At 49.3% G+C, this 21,624-nt stretch overlaps 1 protein-coding gene across 1 annotated transcript in view; it reads left to right on the top strand.

Annotated features, from left to right (window-relative positions):
- Positions 1–21,624, top strand: part of ZCCHC14 (zinc finger CCHC-type containing 14) — a 47,806-nt gene that overhangs the window by 12,177 nt on the left and 14,005 nt on the right. Inside the window, exons 2-4 of the mRNA XM_027977713.3 lie at positions 4,572–4,695; positions 11,372–11,445; positions 20,930–21,001. Coding sequence (XP_027833514.2) covers positions 4,572–4,695; positions 11,372–11,445; positions 20,930–21,001 — 270 coding nt within the window. The remainder of the gene's footprint in view (positions 1–4,571; positions 4,696–11,371; positions 11,446–20,929; positions 21,002–21,624) is intronic.

The following is a 21,624-nucleotide window of genomic DNA, read 5'->3' as shown; positions in this document are numbered from 1 at the left end:
TTACAAATCACTTTTCGTTCTGATTTTATGTGTTTTTTCCCATTGACTTACAAGTATCAACATTCAGCACGTTGTTCTTCCCACTATAGAGGCGGCACTTGGAGAACAAGTTGGAAATCAGGGACTCTGTCTGTAGACACTGGAGTTGCGGGTCTGTTCCTGCTCCTGGAAGCCCCTCCCGCAGGTGTTTGCTTGGCTGGCTCCTCTCCCGCCAGGCTGCAGCTCCACCGGCCTGCCCGCACTGGCGGGGTTTCCTGTTGGGGCTTCTCAGCACCTCTGACAGCTCCGTGACAGCGCCAGCCGGCCAGGAGACAGGGCAGCCGCTGGGATGAGCAGCTGCCGTGTTTTAGAAGTTCTGTTTGACGTTTTCATGTTGTTTGCATCTTGTAGAAAGGTGCTCTCATTTACATTTGGTATCTTTAGCTTTTTTCCTAATCCTGATAGTGATTATTCCTTTCTAAAACATTAGAAAACAAAAAATATATTTTAATCACTCAGATAAAAAGTAGTATTAAAATTATGGCATATTTTCTTCTTTTTCCAATGCCTATAATGTATATGTCTATACAATTTATATGTTACACATTCACATATCTAAATGTGAGTGTTCCCCGTGCCTTTCATTTTCCGAAGTTGTTTTTTAAAGGCTGCATAATATTTAATCGTATGGATGTACATTTATGTATTTAGATATTAATCTTGATGGATTTTTTTTCCCCCTTTTTGGCTGCACTGCATGGCTTGTGGGATCTCAGTTCCCTGACCAGAGATCAAACCTGTGCCCTCAGTGGTGAAAGCTTGGAGTCCCAACCACTACACCACCAGGGACTTGCCTGTTTTTCTTCTTTTGAACCTTAGATGAACCTTTTTGCACACAAACCCTTGTATCGCTGGTTATCCTCTTAGGACAGATTCCTCCTAGCGCATGAGTGGGCCCAGGGGTCTAGAGGCAGTGAAGTTTGTTAGAGACACGGCTGCGGCGATTTGCACTTGCTGGCTGGGGGCGAGGTTGCTCCCCTGTGACATCATGAGCACCGACTCATGGGGCCTTTGCCTGTGGTCCAGATAATCAGGTCACCGTCCGTGCTGTTGCAGGGTGGCGCTCGCTCTTCATAGAAGAGCTGCCTGTGGGTGGAGTGTCTATTTAGAGGAGAAGGCAGCCCCCAGGTTCCCAAGACCGGGGATGCAGGACCCGGAGTCCTGCCTGGACTGCGTCCCTGGGCGAGGTCAGCGACGCAGCTTCGCATGCTCCGCTCGGGGCGCGGTCGAGCAGCCGCCGGGGGAGCCTCTCTGTGGGGCCCCGTGGATGTGCGTCCCCTCAGGTGTCCCCGCCGTGTCGCGTGTCCGCACGTGAGCCTGTGCAGTTGCCTTCCTGGCTGGCCTGCATGTGCCCTGGTTGTCGCAGCAACTGCTTTCCCGAGTCCTGACTGTCTTTCCAGCACGCCACTTCAAGTGCTTTCCATTTAATTCTCACAAAAACCCTGCGAGGTGGGTGCAGTGGAGGAAGCTGAGCGTGTGCCGGAAAGAGGTCTTGGCCTTGGTGGCTTGGTCGGCGGGGCCACGGCTGCAGAGCCCGAGCTGTGTATGAGGCAGGGTCGAGGGGGCCCTGGCTGAGGGTGCAGCCAGGACAGAGGCCTCCAGTGTATCCTGACCGTCTTCCTGCCCTGGAGGCCCCGTGGATGGAGCAGAGGGCCGTGGGAGATGTCAGGAGCCAGGCCCCGTGGGTCGTAGGAGGGGCGGCTGGGAAGGTGGAAAAGGAGCTGACTGGCCCAGAGGGTGTCAGTCGGTGGGCACTGGCAGGAAGCGGGACTGTGAGCCTAATGGAAAACATCCGTCAGGGCTGTGCTGGGCTGGCGGCTGGACCGCGTCTTCCCAGAGCCTCCCGGCAGCAGCAGAAGCGACCCCGGCACCAAGCAGGGCTCCGTTCTGAGCCCGTCAGGCTGCTGACGGCTCTGCTTGTGAGCGTGAGTCAGACAGCGCTTGGTTGAACAGTGTGGGTCACATGGGGCAAATTAGCTTCACCAAAAATAACCCCAAAAACAGCAATTCTGGGAAGCACAAGTGAAGACAGCTTTCAATGTAAACAAAGGACCAGAGAGAAGATAGAGGCTGGGTTGAAAGAAGTGAACGTTTGGAAAACTAGGAAGACATGCTTTAAAAGTGCCAAGGAAAACAAATGTTTTTTTTTCTTGTTTCCGTTTTCGTTTTCTTTCCTGTATTTATGTAGGATGCAGTGCATCCCTCCTGCTGGGTAACTCCAGAGTTCCATGTGCTGGCAGGGCTGAGAACCAGAGTCATTTCTGTGCCACTGCCCCCGCCTGGATGAGTTCTCTGCTTCAGTGTTCACCAGAGGGGCTGAGGGCACTGCGGTCCATTTTTGCAGCCCCTCCCCAAAGGCTGTTTGTCTGGAGCGTGGCGTCCGTTTCGGCCGGTTGGGCTGTTGCAGGCTGGGCAGGGGTGTGTGTGTGTGTCTGCTCCACGCAGAGAGGTTCCTCACGGGCCAGCAGGGCCTGCGCTTCCGTTAGCTGTTGCTGAGACCCTCAGTCTCCCTCACCTTAGGACCAGGACTGAGAATTACCCGCCAGGGCAGCTGAGAGAACGTGGGGGTTCCTGGGGGTCAGGCCAGATGTGGGAAGTCGGCTGCCATTGTGTTTAGGGTATTGGAAATGTCAGCCTCCCAAAATACTGTTTGTTATTTAAAATCTTGCTCTTTGAGTAACTTTGTTGTGGCTCAGTTGCTAAGTCATGTCTGACTCTTTGCAACCCCATGGACTGCAGCACACCAGACTCCACTATCCCTTGGAGTTTGCTCAAATTCATATCCATTGTGTTATACTTGTCAGTGCTTTTACCTTATTTAATAAAGAAGTTCACTTCTGGAATATTCTGATCATTGGATGATAAAAGAAAACTTTGCTCCACCTAAAGGAAATAATGCAAATTAAACTACAGATACAAGTAATTGGAAAATATAACTGTCTTTCAGTGTTTCTGTAAATGTTACCAAATGAATGGACTTTTTTGGCAGAGTGCTGGAGGGGGAGGGTTTTCTTCCTTGAGTTCCGTAAACTTGCAGGTTAGCCAGACCTGCAGACTTACTGAACTTGTGTGGGTCCTCGAATGTGGGGAGGGGACACCTGCACAGCTGGGACCTTCCTGGGCCGGAGACTGGCCGCTGGGAGCAGGCGAGGTCATGCCTGCCGCGGCCTCCCTGAGCTCTGTCTGTGGGGGGCTGGGTGTCCCGTCTCCCGAGGTGGCTGGTGCGTTCTGCCCTCCCCCACCTGCCCCAGGCCCGCCACCTCTGCCGGGTGCCCCAGCCAGGCCTGCACAGAGCAGGGTCTGTGCCGCCGCCTACCCGATAGCCAGGTAACGAGGTGAACTGAGGACAGGGGCAGCCAGAGAGCTTCCTGTGTGCATCTCGCGTCCGCTTCGGGTCAGGGTTGGGACCAGAAGTCATGCCCCTTTTCCCCAAACCTTCTCTTTGGCTGTGTGTGTAGCACTGTGTTTCTCCATCTTTTAAAACTTGCTGCTTTCGGTAAACTTTAAAATCGTAACTTTTCTGTGTTGTCCTTATAAATTGTGAGTAGGAAGATACTAAAGCATTGGTCATTTTTATTCCTCTAAATCCTAAAAGTAATAAATACATTTGGCTATAAAAATTTTCAAATACTGGTCGTCATTAGGGGAAAAAAGTAAAGGTGCTGCCCCTCCCTCACCCGCTCCCAAGGACCCCCCTCCCCATCCCTCCTCGCCCCTCCTCTCCCCTCCTCTCCCCTCTCCTCCTCAGCTCACTGTAGAGTCCGAAGTGGACTTGGGGCTGGGGGGGGTGGTGGTCCTGGCTGTCTGTAAACCTGACGAGGGAGCCAGGGATGGAGCAGCCCTCCTGGCTCCTGTCGGGAACTTGGTGTAGGCTGAACCCCCAAGGCCAGCATAAAGTGGGGGGCTGCGGGCAGTGGTCCTTTTCTTCCTGGGTCTCTGTCAGTAGCTGTTCAAGGTGTTTTCAGTGTTCCACTGTTAGAGTGAGCGTGTCCCCCCAACACACACTCATCATTCTCACTCGTGAGTACTTTGTATGACAAACAACCAGAGATGGGATTGTAACGTATTTCTAGAATATCTTTTTTAAAAATGCACCTCCAAATAGATCCAGGTCTATCCTGTTCTCTCCTGTTTTTATTAGAGCGTTTTATTAGTTTTTTCAAGATTTATAGGACAGTGTTAAGTCCTGCTTTGTAATTAATAGGAAACTGTGATTTGAGGAACTGAAAAATCAGGTTATGCCTCAGATAGGATTTGTGACGGCTTAGTTAACAGCTTCTACCCAGCGAACTGCTGGCCCAAGTCATGAGTCCGCATGTCTGCTCAACCGGGATGGCTTTACATTTCACTGGTGAGTGGTGAATTGCTCAAGGTTTTGTCTTCCGCCTGAAGTGCTCACACTAGCGATGACTGTTTTACAGAAATATTGGAAGCTACAGTAAACATCAGTGACTTTCAAATAAAAATGAAAATCCTTACACATGAACTAAATTTAGGAAGAAAATAAGATGATGGCGACTTTGTCCCCACAGGTCACGCCCAGGCCAGAGCCCCCCGTCAGCAGTGTGAGCAACAGCTTGGAGAACGCCCTGCACACATCCACACATTCCACTGAGGGGTCGCTGCCCAAGAGGCCTGGAGGGAAACTGTCCAGAGGTGAGCCGGGGCTGCGGGGAGGATGGGGTGTGGGGAGGAGCTGAGGGTCGTGGCGTTTGGCTGGATGCTTCCAGGTGCTTTGAAAACGCCAGTCTTAGATGTATAACTTTTTCTGAATTCTGCAAGTTCTGCATGGACGTGTCTGGACTGTGGAAGTCTCGCGTCTTGATGTTTATCAAGGGGAAGTCAGTGGCCGTTGTCGTGCTGCGCCCCGCGCCGGGGATCCTGCCTTAGAGCAGCGCTTTGTGCAGTGACGCGCTGTTGTCTCCGCACTGACGCGGTCGCCGCCAGCCCCCCGTGGGGCCCATGGGACTGAGGGCCTGAACTTGTAGTCTTATTTCATGACGTTGCAGTTGCGCTGGCTCAGCGTGGACAAGGCAGCTCTCACTCCCACAGGGGGAAGCTGGTCTCCCTGGTTCTCAGCCGTCTGGCTTCGTGCGGCCACAGTGGACTGTCATGCTGGTGGCCCCCTGGCCAGTGGTGTGGGCCCTTGGGGGGCTCACAGGGACAGGATGGGGCGCAGCCCGCAGAGCCCCCAGCTGCTCTCGCCTTCCGGTTTGGAGCTGGGAGAATGCCGGCGGTGCCGAGTCCTCACACCTGTGGCTGCGGGCCTGGACGGCTGCCCTCAGTATGCATTTCTCCTGTTGGCACAGTTATCAAGATCCTTCATTCCTGTGTTTTAATGTAAGTGCTGGTTGAACAGCAGTGTCTGTCTCTTGCCGGCATGCCTGGTGCAGAAAGGCAGGACTGTGGTAGGACCGGACCTGACTGCTCTCAGACATCATGACCCTTAGAAGATGCAGTGAGCCAGACCTTGCTGATTATCCGCAGTGGTCTCCATTCAGTGGTCACAGGTAACCGTAGTTCCTCTACCGTGAAACTGGCCTAGCAGGTAACTGGCCTTTGGTTTATTGGTCGTGCTTTCCCCAGTACCGTTACTGCTCTTGGAAAGTCTGAAGCCACTGTCAGCGTTAGTAGCTTTCTTTTCTGTACCCCACTTCAGTTTTGGATTGTCTGTGCTTTTTAAAAGTCTTCAGAGACACAGTTCAACTTACAAAGAGGTCAGACTTTTGTGTTTCTTCAGATTACAGCTCAGGGGACAGCGGTAAGGACGGTCTGAAGCACTGACTAGTCTTAGAAGGTGGTCCTAGCTTGTTACATACTTTAACCCACCCGATCTTCCTAAGACCCTGTGGGACTCAGGTATAACAACCTGGTTCATTGTAACCGCAGTCCCCATTTCAGACAGGAGAACTGAGTTGTGATTAAGCAGCGTTCCTAAGATAAGCTGGGATTCCAACCCTGAGATCCCAACACTTGGTTAAACAGAAGAGAGTAGGAAAGGAAAGCCTTGCATGCATTAGGCGAAAGCTGTACCTTTTCTCTCTACTGTTGACTGAAGGTTTCAGGTTCGGCCTTCCTCTGGAAGCCGCCTGGCAGCCCACAGGAGCCCGCCGGTGATGCTGCAGCCCTACGGAGCAAGCTGGCACTCTTTCTGTTCAGGGATTAAATAACGGTGCCCAAGGTCATGCAGCTGGAGTGTCACAGTTTACACAGCTAGAGGCTGCGGAGCCCCTGGTCTCCCCCTGCCCTGAAGCATGGGTCCTGGGCCAGCCCGCCTGCCCTGGCCTCCTGTCCCCCATCTCCGCCACCGTTTTAATTTCCTCCCAACACAGGTGCTGTCAGCCCTGGGCCTGGACTGCGTGTGGCTCTGCTCAGCGGGCCCTTCCCTTCCCTTTTAAAGTCTTGCCGCACAGTGCTGCTGTGGACTTGAGTCCACTGGTCATGGCCGCTGCGGGGCCTCGCGCGTACGAAGGCTGAACAAATGCTGGCCTTACAACAAGCGTGAACAAGTGGGTTTCTCGGGGCCTTAAGTTCAAGCGCTGTATTGCTAACCATCCAAGTGGAATATGCACTCATTTCCTAATTTTCTACTTTAGATGTATCTTTTATCACCTTTATGTTTTCTGGATCATGTTCAACTTTTGTTTATATCTTTCTGGAGAACTAACAAATCAAATAATGCAGGGGAGCTAGATGATAAAATCAAAGAAAAGTAAATTTATAGAGTTTTTAAATTCATATAATGTGACCTAAAAAGATGTAGAAAAGAGGATCAGTTTAATCAGCATAGTAGTGAATGCTTAAATTTTAACAACAGTTAAAAGAAGCAGTGTTTTAAAAAATTATTTCCATTAACGCAGACAACTAAATGCTAGATGAAAGTGAGAAAGTAAATTGATATTTAGGAACATTATTTAGCTCAGACTCTTAAGAATACAGCTTTTAAATTCTTAGATGAAAATTAGATTTCAGTAATAAAACTGTAAAGCTGGAGGCATCTTAAATATTATTCTGGTTCAGTTTCTTTAATTATGAGGACACTGAGTTCTGTTGTATGGAGCTTGAGAGAAGGTGTTGTGCTAGAAAATGATTATTTTTCATATTTTCTCTCACTCATCAATAAAACCCTTTTTACTATGCTTTCTTTTAGCTTTGGTTTAGTTTTGGGTTTGGCATAAAATTGGTTTCTTGTTATTGAGTGTACCAAATTAAGCTATTTAACAAAGATACATTGAAATCAAGTAAAACACATAATTAGCAGGAAACTGACGACAGCTAGGTTTTTTCCAGAAGTCTTTAGGGTAGAAAGGGAAGTGTTTCAGAGGAGAGCCTCCTTCTCGGGGCATGTTAAAGCCATTATCTCAGGGTGTCCTGTTCTCTTGTGCGACGTGGCCGTCAGCTCTGGGAGGTCACGTGACAGCGCTTGGCAGCGAAGGCGGCCCTTAGGCTGTGGGTCTCCCAGGCAGTCCCAGGCTGGGGTCGGGAGTGTGTTCCTGGGCCCGGCGGTGTGGCCGCTGGAGGGGGTGTGAGCCCGCCGGACCCCGCTTGGGCCTTCCAGGGCACCTGCCTGCACTCTTACCGCGGTGCATTTTATGGTCTTATCCACACAGCTCGGCCTCCCTCCTTTGTTAATGATAGCAGTGCTCCGGTTATTTAATTAGGCATGGATCCAATTATAAAAATGGGAGTTGAGTGCAATTACATGTCTTGCTGAAGGCCATGTGCTCTGACTCTTAAGATTTGAGGAGAACCGCTGATGTACAACTTTAATAAGAAAAGAAGAAAATTTGAGCCCAGGAAATGCTGAAAGGAAGCAGCACACTGTCACGTGCTGTTTCTCCACGTGGGAGCAGGCTGGTGGCCTCAAGCCGGAGTCCCGCTGCATGCCCCGCCCGAACCCCTTCACGGTCTGGGCCCCGGGGAGGCACGCTCGTCCTGGGTGCTCTTCCCGCCCAGCCCTGGGTCTTGGGGGTCTTCCCAGTCAGCGCTAATCCTGTCTTGGACTGTGTTCTCTTCCTCAGGTGATGGTTTGATATCCAGCCCCTTAAACTGACAAGTTTTTTGCTTATACGTTTCAGAAAGGAGTAGGGCTTCACGTGTGACATGACCCAGTCTGCAGGCTCACAAGGGTGGCAGGAGGGAAGGGGGCCCTTGTCTACCAGTGGGCTTTCAGTGGGCCGTCAGCAAACGTGTGTGCACACAGGTAAACACTCTAAAACCACAGAGCCACACTGCAGAGACGTGACAGGAAAACTAGCCATAACTCCACCACCAGACGCAGTTAACCCTGTCAGGTCTGATCACTTACTTTCAGTCTCTCCTTACATTTTAAGCTACAGTCATGTCATACATGCAGTTTATAATGTTTCAGGTAAGAGGATAAGCACTTGTTCATGTTTGTATTGTCATAGACATGGTCTTTAGTAGCTCCGGAGCTGGGAGTGTCTTATAGACATGGTCTTTAGTAGCTCCGGAGCTGGGAATGTCTTACACATCTTTGAAGCCCGGCTGAACACCCCCCAGCCCGGCCCTCGTGTTGGCCACCGTCACCGCTCTCGCCTGCTGCAGAGACTCCACCTGACCCCACCACTGCCCCCACCGGGTGTCCTCCCACCCTCAGGGCCCCGTGTGGCCACAGGTGTCGCTTCCAGGGTGGGCGGCACCAGGAGAAGACAGCAGGTCTTGTCCGTGTGTTTGGTCCAGAGGCGTCCTGGTGGCACCGGGGCTGGTGATGCAGAACAGAGTGCAGCGTCTGGTGGGCTAGGGGCTCCAAAGGGGTCTCGCTAACATCTCAGACCTCTGCTCCGAAATGCCTCTTTGATCTGAAAACAGCTGAGTAACATTCATCTGCTTTTCACATTTTCCTGTCCAGATATGAGTCACTTCCCGCCTTCAGTCGGCTAGGGTTTTCCTTTCTGCCTTTTTTCATAAACCCTAATGTTCAGCCCTGGAACTTGTAGGTACTGTGGCCCAGGAAAACGCCAGACAGGTTTCCCTGTGCTCGTTGACTTTGTATATTCTATTGTCTAAAGAAGTGGAGGGTCTGGATTAGAGTGAGGTCACTGTGGGTAAGTTTTTAAAAATAGTGACTGGGAGAGTGTAAGAGCTGTTTATTTGCTGACAGTCTGCCTGGGGAAGTCAGACAGGAACAGTGGGCAGTTTCACTGAGCGAGGCCGGGCAGCGCACAACTGCTAAACGTAGTGTTTTCTTTGTTTTGCCAGAAAGGAAACAAGCGTTCTTGTTTTTTTTAAAGAGTAATTCCTTCCTGTGAGATGCTATTTTAAGTTTAAAATACTCTGAACCAAACGGGTTCTAGTGTCTCCCACGATCCCTATCAACCCTGATACAACTTTATAAATTTATAGAGGCTCAAAAATTCAGGCAGCGGTTTGTGAAGGCAAGGACTCTGGTCAGTGCCGGCCGCCTTGTGCCCAGCCATGGAGTACGGCCCAGCACACAGTAGGCGCTTCATAAGATGAGGTGGTGAATGAACAAGTTGTTGGATCGGCATGTTGTTTTCTGCAAAGATCCAGATGGTTGGTGTTTCTGGATTGGGGAGGAGATGTGAGGAGTCTGGCACCACTGCTGGGCTCTGCTGCCGGCAGGTGGAGAGCGCCTTTGGCGATGCGTCAGCCCACAGTGTGGCTCTGCACCCTGGAGACTGTCACACCAATGGCCGAGGGCCGCCTGCGGCCCACCCGCCCCTGACTTTATGGCGCCACCCAGTAGAACTCCCTGTGATGGACCAGGGTTCTGGGTCCGCTCAGCATGGCAGCTACTGGCCATGAGTGGCTGCCAAGTGCTTAAAATGTGGTTAGTGCAACTGAGAAATGAGGTTTTTAATTTTATTCAATTGTAATTAATACCAAGGTAAGTGGTCCCATGGGGTCAGTGGCTGCAGTAGTGGGAGGCACAGGGTTAGAACCTTTCTGAAGCCTGGTGCTCAGAGTTGCTCGTTCTCTGGGCGCTTAGACGTATTATGGGAGGAGAGAGTTCTGTGGCCAAAAAAAAAAAATTGGGGAAATGTGGTTAATAAAAGTAGATTTACTTGTCACAGGACTTCTCAGAGCCTTTAATATGATCACGTACGTGGGCAGTCTACGAAAAGGAGTTTCTTAGATTTTCCCTCCAAACTTTTGACCACGAAGCTTTCTGGGGGTTGGCCCTGAACGTCTTACAGAGTGGTGTTTGCTGGAGGAAACTTAGGATGTGTGGCCAACCAGGAGATGGGGCGTCTGCAAAAAGTGTAACATGATAGTTTTGTGAGTTACACTGAGTGTGTCAGGTTAGACAGGTGTTGAGTATCTGCAGACATGCCCATAGTTCACAGCCAAGTGACCTGCAGGAATACGGGTGAAAAATCAGGAAGCTGTGTATGCTGTTCACACAAGAAAGCCTCCCTCATTCGCTGCGGTCTTTCCGGAAGAGCTGGATTGTCTGACTGCTGTGCCTGCCAGAAGTTCATAAGCTTGAAGAAGCAAGCAGTTAAAAGAGTATTTGAGATGCATTCGTGTTTGAATCAGAAACAGGACATACATACCTGAGTGTGGTTTGGGGGTTTGGAAACTAGATCATGTTTATTAAGTGCTGTTTTATTTTCAAAAATATTTGTGCTCGAATATTTGCATCTTACAAACTTAATTTGTATCTTAAAACTTCAGTGCTTACAAGCTTAATTGTATCATTTTCTTTCTGAGGAGAGAAAAAAAGCACCCGTGCGAGTGAAAGGGGAGGCATGGGGAGGGGACCGCTTTGGGGCTGTCTGATGTGACTGTCTTCTCCTGTCCTGTCCACCCGTGCAGCCGTGGCCCCTGCTCTGTAGGGGCGGTGCTAGGGGTCTAGAGCACCTGCTCCACAACGGCAGTCCTCGCGCCTGCAGCCTGGCCCCGCCCCAGAAGGAGACGGAAGACGCCAACGAAGGCTCTGGGCAGCTGCGTCTCTAAACAACCAGAGTGGGAGATGTTGATCTTTAGTCTTTTAGGGATGAGAACAGAGCATAACCAACCTTCAGTTACAGTTATCATCCATGCCCTCTAGCAGGCAAATAAACGTGTGTTCTTTTCAAGCACCGTTCCCTTTTTTTTAAATTTGTTTTTATATCTTCCCTGTATTTTCCGTCTCACGATCAACTTTGCCCTCATTCTGAGCTCGGCCTCCAGCTTCCCTCGTTCCTGACGAGCTCCCCGTGGAGGAGATGGTGCCGGGTGCTGGGAGCTTTCCTGTGAAGGCCACTAACATATCGATCGATGCAAACTAATCATATATACTTCAAGCTTTTATTTCATTTTTATAATTTTGTTTGTTGTTTCTTTGTTTTGTTTACTTTTACAGTGACTGTTGAAAAGATAGACCTGAAGGGATTATCACACAAAAAAAATGAAAGAAATGTTGAATGTTCCTTTGAGGTAAGATACAAAGTTTTTTTCCCCTTTTCTCCTCTAAGGGATAGGACGGGAATATTTACCATGAAGCAATACTTTTATTTATCTAAATAAAAGACGGGTCTTTTTGCAAAGCTCTGTGCCAATGCTGTGGGAGATAGAAGTGGGGGCTGGGCCTTGCAAGTGGCCGGTCCCCAAGATGCGCTTGTTGGGGCTGCTTGCTCTCCATCGAGGGGAGGGTGTGGGCTCAGGTGCAGCCTGAGCTCGCAGTCCAGTTGTGTCCCTGTTAGCTGTGTGACCAAGGACAGTGCTGAACCTGTGTGTGTCCCAGCACCTCCATCCAGTCAGAGGCTGGAGTCCAGGGGAGTCAGTGCCTGCAGAGATGAGCCGTGTCCCTCTGCACCTCCTGGATGACAGAAACTCCTTGGTGGGTTTGGGGGGTATGTGCTCTGGACTGACACACTCGGCTCCTGGTAGTTGGTCCCCTAATTTGGCTACAGTGGAGAATTGTGAAAATTGAGGCGTACTGTTTGTCAGGCCCTTTGAACCCCACTCATAGCCAGTCTGCTCAAACTGGGTTTGGATTCAGCCCCCATCCTCAGCCTCTCTGTTAAGCAGCGAGCTTGGGCAGGGTGGACCCTCGGCCTCTCCCCAGACTAGGGGCTTGTGACCAGGATGGGGGCAGCAGGCTGGCAGACAGGGACACCCTGAGTCTTCTGGAGGTCCAGCGGACAATTCCAGAAGGCTCCTTGGAGGCCTGTCTCAGCTCTGAGCTTACTGTCCCATGTGGTTATTGCTGAGTTTAGGAAGTTTCTACCCAGATGCATAAGCTGAATGAAGTGTTTTAGTGTTTAAAGAAAAGCTTTGGTTATCTGAAAGCTTACTTCTCCCGATGAGCACACTGATAAGCTACACTCTTGTGTTTAGGACAGTGATAAGCTTTCACCAGCTAGCAGTTCAGCTAGTTTTTTTTTCTGTGGGGGCCCGGGGTTATTAACCTAGATAGTGTATTCAAAAGCAGAGACATTACTTTGCCGACTAAGGTCCGTCCAGTCAAGGCTATGGTTTTTCCTGTGGTCATGTATGGATGTGAGAGTTGGACTGTGAAGAAGGCTGAGCGCCGAAGAATTGATGCTTTTGAAATGTGGTGTTGGAGGAGACTCTTGAGAGTCCCTTGTACTGCAAGGAGATCCAACCAGTCCATTCTGAAGATCAACCCTGGGATTTCTTTTGGAAGGAATGATGCTAAAGCTGAAACTGCAGTACTTTGGCCACCTCATGTGAAGAGTTGACTCATTGGAAAAGACTGTGATGCTGGGAGGGATTAGGGACAGGAGGCGAAGGGGACGACCGAGGATGAGATGGCTGGATGGCATCACGGACTTGATGGACGTGAGTCTGAGTGAACTCCAGGAGATGGTGATGAACAGGGAGGCCTGGCGTGCTGCGATTCATGGGGTCACAAAGAGTCGGACACGACTGAGCGACTGAACTGAACTGGGGTTACTAACTTGATGTGCCGTTAGGGATTTACAGCCCAAACTGTATTTGTTGGATGGTAATTTGAGATACTAAGGAAAGATAAAGATGAACATTTAAAAACACACAACTCTCTTATTTATGAAGCATGCTGCTCGTTCGTGCAGCTTCAGTCGTGTGCATGCTCTGGGCAGTGAGCTGCCCTCTCCTGCTTGTGACTAAGTTAAGTGGCTGCCTGTGGGATGTGAGCGTGTAACAAGCATGAGCTTTGGTTTGGGCATCCCATTGCGCTAGAAAGATGAGGTGCCTTATGGTTGCCTAGTTTCCAGGGTTTAACCGCGGTCTCTGGCTGGCTGTGGTCAGAGCTGCAGTTCTGTAGAGGGGAAGGACCATGGACCCTGTGGGAACATCTCTGCACACACCTGTAAACTTACAGATCTCTGTCATCTCACACACCCGTCTACAAAAGCAAGTCCTAGGAGCATTTTTCTGTTCTAGCAATCAACACGATGAAGCTAAAATTTGCATGGAGAAAATTCCCTGGTAGTCCAGTGGTTAGGACTTGGCACGTTCAGTGCCGTGGCCCGCGCTCAGTCCCTGGTTGAAGAGCTAAGATGCTGCATGCTGTGTGGTGCAGCCTGCATAAATAAGTGAATGATAAATAGCATGTATATGGAAAAAACTACAGAGCAGTCAAAACAGGTTTGAAATTGTTGAGAAGGGGAGGGGCCGCCCCTGGGGCCAGAGGCGTGCTCACATGTACACGGTCGGTTGATTGTTTGGAGGACTTTGGGAGAATATCATTGGTGTTTTTAAAGATGAAACATTTTTAAAATTTTCTAAGCGACTTTCTTTTTTACACTTCTGATGAGACGGGTATCACATACCATAAAATTCATCCATTTTAAGTGTTCGGTATTGAGACCTCCCTGGTCATCCAGTGGCTAAGACAGCTGTGCTCCCAATACAGGGGACCAGGGTTTGATCCCTGGTCAGGGAAGTAGATCACAACTAAGGCCCAGTGCAGCCAAATAAATTAAAAAAAAAAAAAGGTTCAGTGTTTTTACAATTTATTCAGAATTTAGTAACCATTACCACAATTTAATTTTAGTATTTATATCACCCCAAGAAGCCCCATGCCTGTTAGCAGTCATTGCCCTCTCCTTCCAAGTCCCAGGCAGTACTAATCTGCTTTCTGTCTCTGGGTTTGCCTGTGCTGTGTCTTTCTCACGAGTGCAGTCATACATATGTGATCTCTTGTGATTGGTTTCTTTCATGCAAATGATGTTTCTGTGGCTCATCTGTGTTGAATCATGTATTGGTACTTCCCTTCTGATGGCTGAGTGAGTCTGAACTGTGTGGATGGACACATTCTGTTTGCCCACTCAGCACCTGGCTGGTACACTTCTGGGTTGTTCCCACTTTTTGCCTCTTACGGATAATGCTGCTGTGAACATTTGTGTACAGGTTTCCGTGTGGACAAATGCTTTCATTTCTCTCGGATATACACCTAGGACTGGAATTACCGGGCCTTTTGGCTTACAGATATTTTCTTTCGCTGTGTGGGAATTTACTTCATGTTCATGATGCTGTCCTTTGACACACAGACGTTTTGACTTTTGATGAAGTCCAGTTTACCTACTTTTTTTCATTACTCGTGCTTTTTGTATTTAAGAATTCTTTGTCTAAGCCAAGGCAATAAGGAGTCATTCTTGAGTTTTCTGATAAGAGTTTTATTGTTGTGGAATTCCCTGGCAGTCAGTGGTTAAGTCTCCACGTTCCCAAAGCAGGGGGCATGGGTATGACCCCTGGTTGGGGAGCCTAAGGTGCTGCATGCTGCTCAGCGTAGCCAAAAAAAGCAAACAAGGGAACTGTGGCCCTCAGAAGGACAAAGGCTGCTTGGGCGCCATCACTCAGGCTTAAGGTCCCTCCTAGCCCCCGAGTGCTCCGTATGTGTTCTGGGACAGGCAGCGCTCTGATGAGCCAGAGCAGCTCAGGCTCCCACTGCCTGTGGCTCTGCTCGGGGTTGCCCTGGGCTGGGCTTGGGGTCGGCAGTGGTGACTGCTCCATCTTGTGGGCCAGGCCTCCTCCGCTTTGGGCTAAGGCCCTGGATGCCACACCACCCTGGTCAGTGATTATTCACAAAGGTATAAAGGCAGTTCAGTGAAAATAAAGGTTAGTCTTTTCAACAAACGGTTCTGGAGCAGACAACCACATGCAAAGAAAAAAGAATCTTGATCAAACCTCACCTCTGGTATAGACGTTAACTCAGAACTAATTTTGGACCTAAGCATAAAGCATAAACTGTAGAACTTGTAGAAGAAAGCACAGAAAAAAGGTTTGTGACTTAGTCAGGCAAGTGGTTCTTAGGTGGGTACCAAAACACGACCCATAGAAGACAGGATGGGCGGATTAGGCTTCATCAGCATTGAAAACTTGCTCTTTGAAAGGCTCTGTGGAGAAAATTGAAAGACGAGCCACAGAATAGGAGAAACCTATTTGTAAATTACGTGTATGTTAGAGGATTTATATTCAGACTATAAAAAGAACTCAATGATGAGAAAATAAGCCAATAAAAAATGCACAGACGTTTTACCAAGAAAGATGTGTGGATGGCAGAGAGCACACGTGAACAGATGTGCAGCGTCCTTAGCCGTTAGGAAGTTAAACCAGTTAAAACCACCACGAGTTAAGGCTGCCTGCCCATCAGAATGGCTGAGATCCACAGGACTGACCACACCAACTGCTGGCGGGTATGTGGAAGGACTGTCCTGGGAGCATAAGACGGTGAAACTACCTAGGGAGACTGTTCAGCAGTTTTTTAAAAAGTTAAACATACTCCTAAAATATGACTCATCGGCCCCACTTCTAGGTCAGTACCCAAAGGAAATGAAAGTATGTGTTCATACAAAGGTTTGTCCAGCTTTATTTGTAAGGCCCCAAATAGCCATCATTGGGAGACTGGGCGTACACCGTGTACTGTGACCACACAGTGGGCTGTTGGGCATGGAGGAGCGGTTGCTGATGCAGTATGGACAGAGAGAACTCAACAATTGCGCTTGTGAAAGAAGCCAGGGAAGAAAGCATGCTCCTTCTGGGTTTATTTAGATAAATTTAGAAAACGCGAAATAATCTGCAGTGACAGAAAGCAGGTCAGTAGCTTGCTGGGGAGGGGTGATGGCTATGTCCGTTATATTGACCAGAAGGATGGTTTCATGGGTGTATCTGCTCTGCTCAGTCGCTTCAGTCGTGTCCGACTATGTGCGACCCCATAGATGGCAGCCCAGCAGGCTCCCCTGTCCCTGAGATTCTCCAGGCAAGAACACTGGAGTGGGTTGCCATTTCCTTCTCCAATGCATGAAAGTGAAACGTGAAAGTGAAGTCGCTCAGTCCTGTCCGACTATGTGCGACCCCATGGACTGCAGCCTACCAGGCTCCTCCGTGCATGGGATTCTCCAGGCAAGAGTACCGGAGTGGGTGCCATCATGGGTGTATACGTACGTGTAAACCGACCAGAGTGTACATTTAAAATATGTGCATCTCAGTGTCAGTTATACTGCAATAAAACACTTTTAAAAGTTACCTGAGGATTAATTTTTGTCCACAAAGCCCTAGATAGGATAGTAATTAGGATAAATTGTCCTTTAAATAGGTTGTCTTTTGAACTTGGAAATGAATATCTATTGTACCATGGCCAGAACAGTAAAAACCTTTATTGGGAGTGTCTGCCGTACCACGGTGAGGGGTGCCCTCTGTTGCTTACAGTGTAGGAAGACTCAGGAAGCAGTTTTTTCTGGAAGCTTTCACTTACTAAGGGGAAAGTCAGCGACACTTCCCGTGCCCCCTCCCCCCCTCATTTTCTCAGCCTTATTTATCTCTAGTTTTAATTTTTATGTGTCATTGTTATCCAGGATGCAAATGAAAGGTTTTTTTTTTTTTATAGGAAGATGTAAGTAACAAATAGACTACAAGTAGGAGTTCGAGTTTCCTGTTCTTTTTTCTCCATGGAGTTGGTTTTGTTTTTGCTGAAGTTGTAATTGCTGGTTACTAGTTACCGTGGAAATCAAATCCAGGAAGCAGATGACAGAATCTTTTAAAATACAAACTGATTTTGTATCCATGTAGAAATGTCCACATGTTACCCGCTTCCCCACACTCACTGTCGAATAACTTAAACTTTTTAAAAAGTATATTTTTCTTTACTTATTATGCATGAAGGACAGGGTGGGAAAAAACCCCAGAAGACGACCCAAACGCTTGAAATGCCTAGCAGACGGGAGAGTGGTGTTGACTTAAGAGGGGCTGCGGAGCAGCAGCGCTGAGAGCCCCGCTCTTCTCACGCCGGCTCTGGGGAGCCCAGCTGCTGTTGTGCTGCTGACTCTGCGGCCCCACGGACTGTAGCCCAGCAGGCTCCTCTGTCCTTGGGGTTCCCAGGCAAGATACTGGAGTGGGCTGACCGTACACTTATTTTAGTGCTGCGTCTTCTGTGAAAGCTGGCTTTTCCATCTTGAAACAGTCTTCACTGCCCTGGATGCTCCCTCGTTGCTAGCTGAGGGTCAGTCTTGACAGCTATTTCTTGCTCAGTTTCTGCTCCCATCAGCTCCACGTGTGCAGAGGCCCCAGCGCACGTGCTTGCGGCACCAGCGGGCACCCTGCGCCTCAGTGCTTGTGTGGCAGCCGGGCCGTGTGGCGGGCGCTGAGTGCTTTTCCTTGCCAGTGTTCTGCTCTTCCTGGGGCTAATTGTCTCTCTCTGTTGCTTGGGAACAAGTACTTGGAAAACACCTTTGCCCCTAAAGTTTTCCCTGGTTGTGTTCAAATGGGTCCGACATTCCGTTGGTTTCCCCTCTGGAGCTGTGGCCCTTCTCCCACCTGGACTCAGGCTGGCACCGTCTCGTTGAGGCCCCTGTGTCTTCACCTTGGGGTCCCCTCTTCCCTTCCAGCTCTGGTTCCCTGCTCTTGGCTCGCAGATCATCTCTCGTTGCAGGTCAGTTCTGGTTCTTGTAGCTTCTTAGAGAAGGTCCTGGGGAGGCACAGTTCCCAACTTTCACGTTTGGCGGTGTCTTTATCCATCTGCCCTGACACGTGATGGGAATACAACTCTAGACCAGCCGCCATGTTTCCTTAGGAGCTTGGAAGCACTTCTTATTTCCTGTCTCGCAGTATTACTGTTGAGAAGCATGGCTCTGTTCTACAGTTTCCAGAAGTTTTAGGACCTTTTCTTGGTTCCAGTCACTTGCACATTTCTCAGAGCCAGACTTGGGTGTAGGTTTCCATCCTCTGTGCTGGGACGCATCAGCCCTTTTTATTTAAGCCCCTTAACTTGGGGACCTTTTCTTGAATCATTCTTTTGATTTCCTCTGCCCCTTTTTACTTAAGCCCGTTAACTTGGGGACCTTTTCTTGAATCATTCTTTTGATTTCCTCTGCCCCATTTTTCTCAGTTTTATTTTGGAACTCCTGCTGTTGGCATGTTGGACCTTAAGACTGGCCCTCTGTTTTATTTCTTTTTGCCTCTATTTTCTTTCCCTTTGACTTTTTTTATTTACTCTGTGGAAGAGTCCTTCATCTTCTGTATCTTGAATTGAATTTTTCACCTCTGCTGTCCTGTTTTAAACTTCGAAGAACTCTTTTTCCCTGACAGTTCTTTTCTCATAGCATCCTGTTCTTGGCGATGCTTTCTCCTTGTAGTTCACAGCAAATCTTGGTGGTAGTTTTAGCATTAAAAACCAGTTCCCAAAGCACGTGGTCCGTGCTGCTTCCAGGCTGCCTTGCCCTTGGTGACTGTTCTGCCTGTCCTTGTGTTTGGCTTCAGAGCTCCTCAGAGGCCTGCTGGCATGTCTAGTGGTTCTGGGCACATGAGGGCTGTGACCTGAGTAGCAGAGCCTCTTCCTAAGCTGCTGCCCCTGTACCAGAGGGTGCTGGGAGCAAGACAGACAGTCAGAGGAGTCAGACTCTTGAGTGTGAAGAAATGCTTACCTGTTCTGTGCATACCGTGCTTTTTTGTGCATGTTTAAGATACACTGAAGTCCATCTCTTTAGGTCTCAGTGGCTCTTTGAGTGAGTGCAGGTGATAGGAAACGACTGTGGCAGCATTTGATTGGCACTGTTTTTTCTTGCTGGTACAGGAGCCGTGGGTTAGCTTATGACTGATGCTATCCTGGACTTGCTGGGTCATGTGTCTCTAGCTTGTGGCAAGATGCCAGGCTGCTCTCCTGGCCCACACCCCTCTGGGGGCTGGCCGGCCTCTCTTCTGGCTCAGGGCTGGGTCAGGTCAGCCTGCAATTCCTGCAGAGGTGTGTTGCTGAAGTCAGCTGGTTTCCAGTCCTTGCTTTGTATCTGCCCTGGGTGGAAACATCAACTCCTTTTGGAAGTCAAAGAAGATTATATCAGGAGCAGGCAACACAGAATAGTTGTGCCTCTTTAAATGTAAGATCGTCAGGGAAGCAGATTGTCTGTTTCAGTGTAAAATGGTGTGTTTGTGCTGTGCTCACCATTTGGGTGTTGGACTTGGTGCTTTGAGTTGAGTTAGGGTGTGTTCATGCCGCGTGACGTGCAGCATGTTCTGCTTTGAAGACCACAGTGCCAACAGTGCCTGAGTCACGCATCTAAAGCTAGAGAGCCCTCACCTGTGATCGTGGCTGCTGCTGCTGTTTCAGGTGGGGAGCAGCTCACTACCCCCAGTCTTGTTTTTAGTGTTGTTAAAAGATTTAATTATTTGAAACAGAAAAAATGGTGTAGGTATTTTCATTTTAGTGTAGGTAGATTTTGGATGGCGCACAGCACATTCGTTAAAAAATGCTAGCACTTGTGATGAATTCTGGGAGGCGTCGATAATTCAGAGATAAAGGAGAAAGGTTCCTTGCCTTGATCGATTTGTATTTTGTTGGGGCTTGAAAAACATACGTTAGTAATTGTTCTGTGCTATGACAGCTCCAGACTAGAAAGGGACTCGTGCGAATTTCAACAGGGAGGAGAGATGCCAGCCTTGAGTTCAGGCCTGGGAGACCATCAGCAAACATGCAAGAGGCCGGCGGGTGGCGGGCGCTTGAGAGTTGCTTGATTATCTCCAGGCTCTAGTTTCTCTACATCAGTGTGCATGTAATACTTCCCTGTGGGTGATGAAGACTCTCAGTCATTTTATTTCCTGGCTTGAAATCCTCCAGTGCTTCTGGACTTCCGGGTGAACGGCATGGTTTCATGGTTTAACCTTTCTTGTTCTGGGCCCTGCTTCCCTCCCGTCCCACCCTCTTCCCTCTGTCCTGTCTCGCTCCTTCTGAGTTCAGCTCACGCCTTTCTCAGCGCAGGAGAGCCTCTAATAGGTGTCTGTGCTGACATAGGTGGAAAATACCACAGGCAGTGCTGGGAAGCCAGCCCCCTGCCCCAGGGAACTCACAATCTATTTGGGAAGATGGACATTTGTGGTCGTGAACTAAAACTGCCTGCTGTCACAGGTACAGGGAGGAAGGACAAACACAACCAGGCTCCATAGAGCTTCTGGAAAGGCCTTTCTGACGTTCCCTGCTGCGTTCTTCCCCCGCCCTCTGCCGTGGAAGCTGTTCCCTGCTCTCCCGGTCCTGACTGCCCTGACTTGTGTCAGACTCCTGAGGGCCAGCGGCACGGCCGCAGCCCTGAGCGTGAGCACTCACTGGACGGGCTCACTTCTCATAGTGTCTTGACTCCATGTAGACAGACAGGGGTCCCCACGTGGGGGGCTGTGCACACAAGCACAAGCAGTCGGGGTCGTCACGGACTTTATGACGCTTTAAGGGGCAACCTTAGACTCCACGCATGAGTGACTTAGTGATGTTTGAATAATTGTGCAAAACAGGAAGCTAAGCTTTAATGGACTAGAGTTACGTGAACATCTTTTCTGTAACACGCCAAGGGGTATATAGACGCACGAGGCTTTCATATATATAAAGTCTCATCTCACTACCGCCATATACTGGCTGTGAATCCCTGGAAGAACGTGCTGTGAATTGAGTATGTGGAGTCTGTTTTTAAGGTTTGTTTATTTATTTGTTTTTAAGGTCTTGTGGTCTGATTCTTCAATCACATCAGTAACCAAATCTTCCTCTGAAGTGACTGAATTTATTTCAAAGGTAAGGTGATTTAAGGGCTCTTATAAGAATTACAGGGTCCCATTCATCGCGGTCAGAAGGCAGCCTGACGTCCATGGACGCTGCCTTGAGCCAGGGCAGTGAGTGCAGGGTGGCATTCCCGCTGGTGGGGCATGTGGTCCACACTCCTGCCCGTTGTTGAGAACTGGCCGGGGCAGAAAGATGTGAGTCTGCGGGTGCCAAGGGCTGTTTGGCTGATGGTGGTTTGTTGCTCTCCAGCCACGGCTGAGGGAGGGGAGGGGCTACACGGGCAGCAGTGGGCAGAGACTTCACCCGCTTCCACCTTGATGTGTTTACATATTGAATCTTCCTGTTTGTTTTTATTTTTTCAAATATTTTAAAAAATTGAAAGGCGGATGATGTACATCCTGCTTGTTTTTAAACTGATTCAACAAATACCATTTCACTCAACACCAAGCTGCTCTTTACCACCGTACACTCTTGTGCATCCGCACACGCCTGCATGTTTAAAGTCGCCCAGCCTGGCCTGTGCCAGGTGGTGAACCACTGTCTTAGCCACAGTTGAGCATCTGAAGTGGCCACCTGTGCCAAGTGGAGCCAGCACGGCTGCAGTGTCTCCAGAGTGCAGCTGGCAGTTTGATTAT

The sequence above is a fragment of the Ovis aries genome, chromosome 14 (assembly GCF_016772045.2).
Source record: "Ovis aries strain OAR_USU_Benz2616 breed Rambouillet chromosome 14, ARS-UI_Ramb_v3.0, whole genome shotgun sequence".
NCBI classification, from domain to species: domain Eukaryota; kingdom Metazoa; phylum Chordata; class Mammalia; order Artiodactyla; family Bovidae; genus Ovis; species Ovis aries.
This window is presented reverse-complemented; position numbering and strand designations above follow the sequence as displayed.